The sequence below is a fragment of the Arvicanthis niloticus genome, chromosome 26 (assembly GCF_011762505.2).
Source record: "Arvicanthis niloticus isolate mArvNil1 chromosome 26, mArvNil1.pat.X, whole genome shotgun sequence".
Lineage (NCBI taxonomy): Eukaryota > Metazoa > Chordata > Mammalia > Rodentia > Muridae > Arvicanthis > Arvicanthis niloticus.
The window spans coordinates 13,343,578-13,354,971 of NC_133434.1; the positions used below are offsets into that span (position 1 = coordinate 13,343,578).

The window sequence follows — 11,394 nt, forward strand, 5'->3', positions numbered from 1 at the left end:
CCAGAAAAGTCCTTTGCAAACTGCCCTGAGCTGGGTGAAAGGAACAGAGGAGTTGCCCTGAGCTGAGAAAGGAGCCAGCATTGAGACTTGGATTCTTTCTGCTGAGTCTTGGGAGAGCCTGCCGGCACCAGAGGTGGGACTGGGTTCCCCAAGGGTCTTAAGGAACTCCCAGAACTGATGGGTGCGGTGAGTCAGGCCCTAGGCTAATGTGGTCCCAAGGGCGGGAATCACTGCAAGCTACTTTCTGCATTCACTTCCTAGGCAAGGCTAGAGACTGTTTTAAAAGGGTGTGTGTGGGCCAAGCCCAGAGCAGCCTGGGACATTTCAAATTGGCACCACCTCCTCTGGCTGCTTCTGAGGCTATCCGGAGGCCAGGGCTCGGTCAGATGAACGGAAAAGTAAAGAGGACCTCAGAGTCGGAGACCTTTGCGCAGAGGGCTGGAGTGTGGAGGAGGGCGGGAGGGAGAAGCGGGAGGAGGGCGCTGGGTGCGGAGGCCCCACCTTTCATTCCTGAGCTGTACCGGCCTGGGCGGGATGAGTCACGACTGGCTGGCTCTGCTGTGCACCTTCCCGTAGGTGAGGGACTCGGACTTCTCTGAAGGGAACTGCGGCGCCTGCTCGTCCTAGCCTTGGCTTTGGCTGAGAGTCCTGGGTCTGCCGGGTCTGGCCTCTGGGGCCACGGCTGGCTTTCCCTGATGTATGGCAAGAGCCCCGCGCGCGTGCTTCCACTTCTCCTGAGCTTGCAGCTCACAGGTAAGAACTGGCGGGCTTCTAGGATTTTCTACATCACCGCCCACTGTAAAGACAGAACTCATGGCTTGAAGAAGTCCCAAGGGTTCAGTTGAGAGATCGAGCCCCAGCTGCAGTTAGTTCTAGTCCAGATTTCACCCAAACTTCAATTCTGTGGGTTGTTTTGGGGCAGTACATTGGGCAAACAGGTTTAGGTGTGTTTGGCCGCGGGTGATTCAGGCACAGAGAGGGCTTTCTGATCTCAGGTTACACACCATCTTTGTGTGGCTGCTCTCAACCTCGGGCTGCTGGCTAGATTTGGCCCTTGGATTTCCGTGGGAGGATTTTGTCCGCGACTCCCTGCAGCACCACAGGGCAAACCTAGATTATCGGAGCGAGAGTCCCGCTGTGGTTTTGAAGCTGTCCCAATGCACGCACTGGACTTGTAAATAAGCCACGTGGTGTAAGGGCTCCAGGGGGGCAGGCAAGCACAACTACCGGGGTGGATTGACCTGCAAGCTGGCCGCAGCCCCAAGTCTACATGCTGGAAAGACCCAAGTCTACCTGCTTGGAGACTTTTTTTTTTTTTTTTTTTTTTTAAAAAAACATACTGTGTTGCTTGATCGTAATACACTGTGTCTGACCAACGTTTGGATTTTTGTTTCTGCTTTTCATCTTTGCTGATGTTTGTAGTTTCTGGTTATAGTTCTGAAATTGGTACGGTAAGACTGTGAAGAAAGTGAACGTACCAGGTAGTTTTACTTCTAATTGGCCCTCGGGATGGGAGGGTCAAAGTTGTGTGCAGGTAGGAGTATGCAGACTCCCGGTGAAGTGAATTTGAAGGTTGGCTTATTTGAAAAGTGTCAGCATCTTTTCTCAATGATACACCGCCATTAACCTCTTCCTTCCTTCCTTCCTTTGCAGCCTTTTGTCCTACAGCTGCTGTGGAAATTTACACCTCCGGGGCCCTGGAGGCAGTCAACGGGACAGACGTTCGGTTAAAATGCACTTTCTCCAGCTTCGCTCCTGTGGGAGATGCGCTAACTGTGACGTGGAATTTCCGACCTCGAGATGGGGGTCGTGAGCAGTTTGTAAGTAGATTCTTGTCATCTTCCAGAGGACTCTTGCTAGGATGCATTTGGCAATCCTTTTTTTCCCATGGCCTTTCCTGGGTTAGTCGCATGCATGGGGTTAAGTTGGGAACCAGTTCTTGGGACAGAGAGTTATAGGTCTGAGAAAAGGGAAGCCAGAGAATGTTCCAAGGAGCTGGACCATTGGTTAGACGTGATGATGGGGGTGGGTGCACCCCCACCATCTCAGCCTTCTGCCCTGGACAGAGAAGGAAAGATCACCCTTTCTCCTCTGTAGGTATTCTACTATCACATGGATCCCTTCAGGCCCATGAGTGGACGGTTCAAAGACCGGGTGGTCTGGGATGGAAACCCTGAACGGTACGATGTCTCCATCTTACTCTGGAAGCTGCAGTTTGACGACAATGGGACATACACCTGTCAGGTGAAGAATCCACCTGATGTTGATGGTCTCATTGGGACGATCCGGCTTAGTGTTGTGCACACTGGTAGGTTTTGGGAAGTGAAAGCGCTCTCTCTCTCTCTCTCTCTCTCTCTCTCTCTCTCTCTCTCTCTCTCTCTCACACACACACACACACACACACACACACACATCTTTTGTGAAGCTGGAAGGGAGAGGAGAGGGTTTAGGTCTTCAGAGCTGGGAACTTCAGAGACTAAGGAGTCCTGGGGTGAAAAAAATACTTTGGTCATGGAAAGAAACAAAATAATACAAAGAAATCTGAGGAATCTGTGACAAGAACGGCCTTGAGGTTGTAGAAAGGACAGGAAGTGACTGATCAAGGCACTCACAATAGGCCTGTTCATTCTTTCATTTATTCAAGATGCTTATTGGGTACCTGGTGTGCTAAGCACAGTCCAAAGTGGACATTATCTCATTTAATCCTGACACACTTTCAATAACAGTCACCAGTGTTTAACTCAGGACTCCCCACTGTAGGAGTGTTACGCTGTACATTTTTATTTATTCTCTTAAAAACAGTTTAAAAATCATCATTTTATGTGCATGGGTGGTTTGCTTGCATATATGTCTGTGCACCACTTAAGTGCCTGGTGCCCTTGGAAGCCAGAAAAGGGTGTCAGAGCCCCTGGAACTGGAGTTACTGGTAGTTGTGGCTGACCATGTGAGTGCCGGGAATCGAACTGAGGTCTTCTGAAAAAGCAGTTGGTGCTGTTAATTGCTGAGTCATCTCTCTAGCTTCATCTTACTTATTCTTTCCATATCTCATGAGTCTGTTATATATTTAGTGTCTCCCATTTTATTAAGAAGGAATTTAGGCTCACTAAGTGTAAGTCACTTCTCCATTTCACGTAGTTAGTAAACGAAGTCACTCACACCTAACCATCTCAGACTCTTGAACTGTTCTCCGACTAGTGTAGTGGGGTTACCCGTACTACAAGAACCACCTGGAAATGATGCTGGGTGACAAAGAACTCAGACCACAACACTTCTGAGCTGGAGAATTGCAGCCGAACCCTGGTTACATGTGTATCAATTATTCATAAATGTTGCTTTTATCATCTGTACAGTGAGAACACTATAACAAAGGTTTCTGTGAAGACAGACGATGTAACAAATTTGTGAACGTCTTCCAAACTCTGAGTTGTACTGAAGATTATAATAGTAACATGTATACTTATTATAGGCAGATACAGTTTTATTTATTGTTCCGTCTTCACATAGAAAACTGAGGTTCAATAAATAAATAAACAAATAACTAAATAACCCAGCTCACACAGCTAATAAGATAGAGCTAGTTCTTTCTGGTGTGCCTGTTGCTATTTGAGTAAAGATCTCTTTGTGTAGTCCAGGCTAGCCCAGGCTGGTCTCAAACTTCAGATCCTCCTGCCTCAGCTTCTTAAGAGTTGAGGTAGAATGTATTCCTAACACACCACATTGTTTAAAACATTTTAGTCTGTCACATGGTGTGATTGTCTCCCATTACTCCTTCCCAGTTTAGTTTAAAACCACTTTTCCAGGCTCTCCTCCTAAGAAAGAGCTGTGTGGTCTACATCAGTCCTCTGAGAACTGAAAAAAATGATGTAATATCTTTAGACCTCAGGTTTTTTGTTTTTTTTTTTTTCTAATAGCTAGGCAACTCAAAAACCCCAATACAAAAACAACAAACAAAAAATACCACCGCCACCAACACACACACACACACACACACACACACTCACACACACACACACAATCTAGCAATCACTTAACATTTCTTGAGAGCAGAGCCTACAGGAAGCTGTGACCCTGTTTCTGTATTTTAAGAAATGGAGGGAGGTACACCTAAAGAGACTGCCCATTCTCTATCATGGGTTTTGGTGTTTTTCCTGTATGTAAATCTGTGTGCCTGGTGCCTGCAGAGGCCAGAAGAAGGCCCTGGATCCCAGGAACTCCATCCTTGATAGATTCCAGACTGGAAAGTCCTGGGATAAATATCCTCCTGACGTCCCTTCTGGATGTTCGGGCTTATCCCTTTATTTCCTGTCTTCCCTTTCATTTCTCTTATAACAACAGGAGCACAGTAAATGCTTTAATGCCTGGGAGAATTACTGACTGACTGACTGACTGACTGACCGAGGGGATGAGTAGGGTTGCCTTGGACTGAGTTGTGCATAGGTCCGACTAGATCAGCAAAAACTTGAATTACTGGGCAGTTCAAGTGACTCAATGGTTCACAGTACTTGGGTGTCGTCATCATCACCTGGAAAACATGTCCAAACATGGATTGCTGGATTTACCCCCAGTGCTTCTAGTTCATCCCGTTTGGGGTGGGGCCTGAGAATTTTACTTCAAAGCTTCCCAGAGGAGCTGTCATTGCTTTTAGAGTCACACTAGAGAAGCCCGGATGAAGTCTGTGTAGGTTTCCCACTGCTGCCAAAGGCTACATGGTCTTCACAAAAGTAGGAGAGAGGAAGAGTCTGGTTAACGATGAGGTGCATCGTCACCGCCTTTAGATCTTACCTAATTAGCTGCCATCTTGTTTTTCTCTCCTCGCAGTGCCCTTCTCTGAGATCTACTTCCTGGCGGTGGCCATTGGCTCTGCTTGCGCACTCATGATCATCATAGTAATCGTGGTGGTCCTCTTCCAGCACTTCCGGAAAAAGCGATGGGCAGAAAGGGCCGACAAAGCTGAGGGGACAAAATCGTAAGGCTGAGTGAGCGCTGGTGGGAACCCCTGCTCACACTCTCAGAGGGGTTGGTGCTTGGGATTTTTTCATGGGGCCAAACAACTGTTGGACAGTTGATTTTCTTTTTGACCAAATGTATGAGAGGTTTCCAGTTCATAGGACAGGTAAGTTAGGGCATCATGGGTAGTCACTTCACAAAAGGCTTTTTAGTAGGGCTGGAGAGATGGCTCAGTGGTTAAGAGCACAGAACACTCTTGCAGAGGATCTGTGTTCAGTTCCCAGCACCCGAATCTGGTGACTCACAACAGCCTGTAATTTCAGCTCCAGGAGGGTGTAACACCTCTGTCCCCTACGACCTCATGTGCACAAACTTGCATTCAGACAGACACATACACATACTTAAAAACAAACTAACAACAGCAGTGGAATTCAGAAGGTTTCTTAATTTTACAAAAGGTCTCACCGTAAAATTTCATTATTATGTGGGATTTTGGTGCTATTAAAAAAATGTGCATGTGACGCTTTAAAAATATCCTCTGTTAAGTGAAACACACATATAAAGGGAGATGGGGTGAGGTCCTCAACCGTCCCTGGGACTCAGAGGCTGGAAAGTTTGCTCTCCTGACAGTAGTAAGTGCTCAGTGAACATTTTAAAATTGAGATAAAATTTATAAGCTACAAAATTCACCTTTTTGGGCCAAAGAGACAGCTTAGCAGCTAAGAACACTGGCTGTTCTTGTAGAGGACCTGGTGGCTCATAAATGCTCCTTAGCTAATTTAAGACATGACTCTCTCAGTGACCCTGGTGCTCACTGATTGGCTAGACTGGCTGTTTAGCAAGCCTCTGGGGTCCTTCTGTCTCCACCTCCCATCACTAGGACTAAAGGGGTTAACTACTACACTCTTGGGGCTGGTTTGCACGGTACCAGGAGATCTGAACGTAGATCCTTGCACAGCAAGCGGTTTACACACTGAACTCCGTCATTCGTTTTTATGTCTGCATGATACTGCAGTATAATGGACATACCACATATTGTTTGTCTGTTCAGATGATGGAGACTGTTTCCGTCCGCCCTTTGGTTATTATACCTAATATCAATCACTACAAGCATACTCTTCACACAGTTTTGTATACACATACTTTCAGCTCTCCCAAAAATGAAAGAAGAAATGGTGTCAAGTCATTGATAACTGTTGAATTCTTTTGGAGGAATTGACAAAGTGTTTTGTGTGGGCATTAGAATATCTCCACTTAGCTGGGTGTGGTGGCACACACCTTTAATTCCACCACTTGGGAGGCAGAGGCAGATGGATCTCTGTTCTACAGAGGCCAACCTGTTCTACAAAGCGAGTCCAGGACAGCCAGGTTATATAGAGAAAGCCTGTCTTGAAAAAAAAAAAAACAAAAAAAAAACAAACCAACAGACCAAACAAACACAAAACAAAACAAAACCGGACAAAAAAAACTTTCTCCACATTCTCACTTTTGATTATTGCCCTCTAGTGGACATGAGGTGGTATGTCAGTGAGATTTTTGGTTTACATCTGTGTGATGACTAATAGTCCTCATCCTAGGTGATTAGCCCCTGTTTACAGAGCTTCTCTGGAGATGAATCTATTCAGATAGTCCGTCTGCCCTGAAAATGAGGTGGATGTCTTCTTCTTGTTAAGCTGTAACAGTTCAATGTCTGGCCCCTTTCAGCTGTGTTGCCTGCAATTGCTGCCGTTCTCGGGGTTCTCTTTGTCTTTTCTTGAACACTAACCATTAAGACACAAGAGTTTTCTGTTTTGATGAAGTCCAGCCTTTCTAAATGTTTTGTAGTTTTAGTTAAATTCTTACCGTTATGTCTTTGGCGTTCTTTCGGGTAGGTTTTGTGTATAATTAAAAGTCTCAATTCGTTCTTTTGCATGTGGATTTATAAGTAACCCCCCCCCCAATCATTCATTTATTTTAATTAGAAAATATTTGCTGAAATAAGTGTAATCGATTGTGAAGAATCTAAGGGACCCATCAACAGCATTCTGATGTGAAGAGAATACAATCGATCAAGGGGATTTCTGGGTCAACCAAAAAAACTCTTTTTTCCCCTTTTTTGAGAGGTGTAGACATTTGAAGTCAGACATCGTGGTAAAGCATAAGTGTACATTTTAAATGCCCATAGTACTGTATTAGATCCCAGGGGAGTTATCTTTCATCCTGAAAAGTGAGTTTGAACTCGTAGGTCATTCGGGGGCATTGGCATTATCATTTACACGGCACTGGCAGTTTAGTTCTGAATTTGGAATGGATGTCCAGGAGTAATTCTTCCCAAAGCATGAGCCAGGGTACCTTACCTGATGCTGCTACGGGACCTGCCACCTTTGCTTCCTCCCCAGTAACCTAACATTTGACTTCTGCTCCTCTGTTACAGAAAAGAAGAAGAAAAACTCAACCAGGGGGCCAAGGTCTCTGTTTATGTGGAAGACACGGACTAACGCTGTGAGGTAAGGGTCACATGCTGGTGACTTCTTTCTTCAGTTTGCACAGCTGTTAGCCCATCTCCAACAGAGATCTCTCGAGTACGATAGCTGAGGACACTTCCTATTCAGAAGCAGAGACTCTTGGCCAGGCAGATTAGTCTCCTATTGGCCTCAGAGTTGACTTCCCCTTTCAGAGTATCTGAGTATATGATTGAGGAGCCAGACTGAGCCTTTAAGGCTGAGAGGAGTCTACTGTCGTGAGGCTGGAGGGTTATATTAGCCACTACCGATAATGAACTTCCAATATGTGAATCAATTGTGTGTGTGTGTTTGTGTGTGTGTGTGTGTCTGCACATGCATGTGGAGATCAGATGACAACCTCACCTACCATCTACCTTGGTGTGTGTGTGTGTGTGTGTGTGTGTGTGTGTGTGTGTGTGAGAGAGAGAGAGAGAGAGAGAGAGAGAGAGAGAGAGAGAGAGAGAGAGAGAGAGAGACAGGACAGTCTCTCACTGGCCTGGGCCTTGCTATTTAAGCTAGGCTGTGTGGCCATCGAAGTTCCTCCTCCTGTCCGCCTCCCCAGTGCCTGGATTCTAAGCTTGTGTCTCCATGCCCGGTTGTTTACATGGTTCTGATGATTGAACTCAGACCTTTAGTCTTACATGACAAGTAGTTTACCAACTGGGTTATCTTATCTGTCAAGCTCAACGTATCATTTTAAGTGAAAAGCTTAATCTGTGATGGTTTGGTTTTTATTATGAGTCATTATGGCATGATAGTAAGTGACCTGAGGATCCGAGACATGGCTCTCTGGGTCAGAGCACTTCCTGATCTTGCAGAGACCCCCAAGTTCAGTTCTTAGCACTCATGCAGTCGCTTGAAACCATCCATACCAGGTCCAGGAGATCCAGATTATCTTCTGAACTCTTTGGGCACAGCACACATGTGGTGCACATACAAATGAGCAGGCAAAACACTCATAGAATAAAATAAATCAGGCAGATTCATGAAAAATTAACCAACTAATATCATCAAGTATAGTCTGTGGTTCTGACAGGAGATACAAATTTAAACAAATTACAAAAAATTTGAAGTTTGGGCTGGGCAATGCCACACGCCTTTAATCTTAGCACTTGGAAGGCAGAGGCAGATGGGTCTCTTGAGTTCCAGACCAGCCTAGCCTATAGAGTAAGTTCCAGGCCAGCCTGGGCTACAAAGATTTTTGTAATTTGTTTAAATTTGTATCTCCTGTCAGAAACCACAGACTATACTCTGTCTCAAAAAAAAAAACCAAACCAACCAAAACCAAACCAAACCAAACCAAACCAAACCAAACCAAACCAAACCAAACCAAACCAAACCAAACCAAACTTTCATTAGGAGTGGATGATGAATGTCATGTGTGCATGCTGGCACTGCCAGGTATTCCTCCTGGACTCTTCTCAAGGACATTGACCTTTTAAACATTTGTATTCCAGAAGCTGAGGATTTTCGAGGACAGCATCAGCACCCCTTGAAATCAATGGACATGTTTCCAGGATGACCTGTCGTCCTACAGGTTCTGCAGCACAAACCTGCCTAGATGAGCAACGCCCCTGGCTGGCAGCTTAGGGTTCTGCTTGAGCCACTAGACTCAGGCTCACCTTCATTACTAGGGTTCTGTCTAATCCCAGAGCACAATTGTGTGTCAGCTTTTGTAAACTGAGAGGTTACATATTTGTCCTTCCACCTGCCTATGGTGTGTAACTCCTATACTCCTGTGTATACTGGTTTTAAAGGGGGTAAGAAGCCATCTAGCTTTTTGCCAGGACATACCTTCTCACATTTACTTTCTTTAGAACAGCACACAGGTGTGCTAAAGGGTCTGGAGAGGTGGCTCAACTATCTTCTTGCAGCAGATCCCAGTTCAGTTCCCAGCACCCATTTGGTGGCTCACAACCGTCAGTATCCAGTTAAAGGGGATGTAACACTCTCTTCTGGTATCTGCAGGTACTGGATGTACATGGTACATGCAGGCAGCCATCCTCCCCGCCCCCATAAGATAAATTAAGTCATAAAAAGATGAGCCAAATCTTCCAGCCATTTTCGATTAAAACCAAACCCCAAATTCACACTGGAAGTCTGATTTTCATGGCTGTTTTTAAATGGAAACATCCTGTCTTACTGATTTTTTTTTTTTTTCAGTGTTCTAGGTTTATCGTTTTGTCAATTATCCCAAGGTTTATAGGTGACAGTGCAAGTCTGAGCACAGTAACTACAAAAGGTCACAAGAACACCAGGACACCGGCGAGTACTACCAGGATGGATCGTGCGGCACCACTTTTGTATTTATTTATTTATTTTTAGACAGGTTCTCACTATGTAGCACTGGCTGGTCTAGAGCTAACTATGTGGAGTTGGCCTCAAACCTAGAGTCCCCCTGTCTCAGATCAAGTGTACCGCCACGTCTAGCCCAACTGTAGGTTTGTAATGAGCACTGATTGCTTGGTATGTGTTCCCTTTCACCCCCAACTTAGAAGACTCTGTTCATTTGCAGGCTGGAGTCATTAAGTAGTTTATTAGAAGATTTTGTGATATACAACAACTTAAAAAAAATTAGATTTGTGAAGAAGGCCAACCCAAAGCAAATGACCATGTTTTACAGTCTTATGTGTGAGAACTGGAAGAAATTATTTAAAGTTCTTTTGGTTTTAATTCACCTTATTTTAAGGAGAACTTCCTGTGGACCAAAGAAATACCAAAACTACCTAAATGGAATGAACCAATTTTATTTTTCCCTTTATTTGAGTATAAAGCAAACTTTTCAAGTGGCCTATGAAAGGGGAGGGATGGCTTTCTTCTTTGCTGGTCTGTGCACACCAGCACTGTTTGGAGAACAGAGAACATCTAAAAGTTCAAGCCTAGAGTGAATCTTTGCGATGTGATGGTTTAGTCTTCACTGACTGGGTTGCACAGATTATTTCTTTTAATAAACTGGACTTTCCAAAAGATTCTATTTCTCCATATTGGATCTTGATATTTTACCCAGTCTTTAAAAACAAATTGGCATAATTAACATATAAATTTTGGTCGTGAAATTCATTCTATACCTCTTGTTCTTTTTTTTTTTTTTTTTTTTTTTTTTTTCTTTTTTTTTTTTTTTTTTTTTTTATAATGCCTAAAAAGGCTTTTGTTTTTATTTCTCTCCCTCCCTCCCCATTTCTCTCTTAAAAATTAAGACAAGGTCCCACTATAAAACTCTGGCTGTCCTGGAACTCATTTTGTAGACCAGGCTGGCCTTGAACTCAGAGATCCCACTGCCTCTGCCTTTCAAGTGCTAGAAATAAGGGCATGCTCCACCACACCCTGGTCTAAAGTTTTCATAACTAGTTTTGAAGGTACAAGTTAGATCTGTATTTTCTCTTGTGAATATAGCAACTGGATATTTCTTTAAACAGATGGCCTATGTATGTTTCATACTTGTAATGAAGTAGTTAAAAACTCACAGGGGATGCCTGTAGGGAACTTGCAGCTCGTGTCTTGTTTGAATACTCATGGGGTATCACATTCTTGTTCAGTGTCTCCTTCCTAAGAGTACTTTTGCACTGTAACTTATTTTTTATTGTGCCTGAATCACTGTGTAAATAAACCCTTAGTAATAAAGAATTATGAGTTTTATTATTTGCTTACAATACAAATCAGCAAAAAATCACAACAGCAGTTAATGGAAAACAAGGGAAGGTGTTGATCTTTGCTCAAGTTTTCTTAGTAGACACGCAGAGCAGTCATTAATTGATGAAATTAATTTCTAGTAGCTTTATGTTATTTCTATAGGCTTTTGCTTTGGAGAGCTGGGAAATGGGCAAACCTGATAGCACACATTTTGGAAGATTCATTTCTTGAACTTAGCCCTGAGTCTTCCTACTGAGGTTCAGCTTGTTCATAGTCCTTCTGCCTCAGCCTTGCAGATCTTGGACCTACAGGCTTTTGCCATTCCTGCCTGGCT

The 11,394-nt window shown here is 44.2% G+C and overlaps 1 protein-coding gene across 2 annotated transcripts; it reads left to right on the forward strand.

Moving 5' to 3' along the window:
• Positions 1–481: 481 nt before the first annotated feature.
• On the forward strand, positions 482–11,054 carry Mpzl2 (myelin protein zero like 2). 2 transcript variants are annotated; one of them, XR_013107518.1, is made up of 6 exons: positions 482–753; positions 1,654–1,820; positions 2,098–2,308; positions 4,819–4,976; positions 7,361–7,433; positions 8,888–11,054. XR_013107518.1 is itself a non-coding variant. In XM_076924962.1 (6 exons), the coding sequence occupies exons 1-5, from the start codon at positions 696–698 to the stop codon at positions 7,422–7,424; spliced, it is 648 nt and encodes a 215-aa protein (XP_076781077.1). In that variant the 5' UTR covers positions 484–695; the 3' UTR covers positions 7,425–7,433; positions 8,888–11,054. The 2 variants fall into 2 exon arrangements, 1 of the variants encoding a protein (XP_076781077.1); XM_076924962.1 differs by having other exon boundaries at positions 484–753; positions 4,819–4,966.
• The last annotated feature ends 340 nt before the right edge of the window (positions 11,055–11,394 follow it).

Coding starts and splice junctions, on each gene's coding strand:
- Mpzl2 (XM_076924962.1), top strand. CDS start 696: ATGTATGGCAAGAGCCCCGCGCGCGTGCTTCCACTTCTCCTGAGCTTG. Junction 1,821..2,097: donor ATGGGGGTCGTGAGCAGTTT/GTAAGTAGATTC, acceptor TCTCCTCTGTAG/GTATTCTACTATCACATGGA. Junction 4,967..7,360: donor AAAGCTGAGGGGACAAAATC/GTAAGGCTGAGT, acceptor CCTCTGTTACAG/AAAAGAAGAAGAAAAACTCA.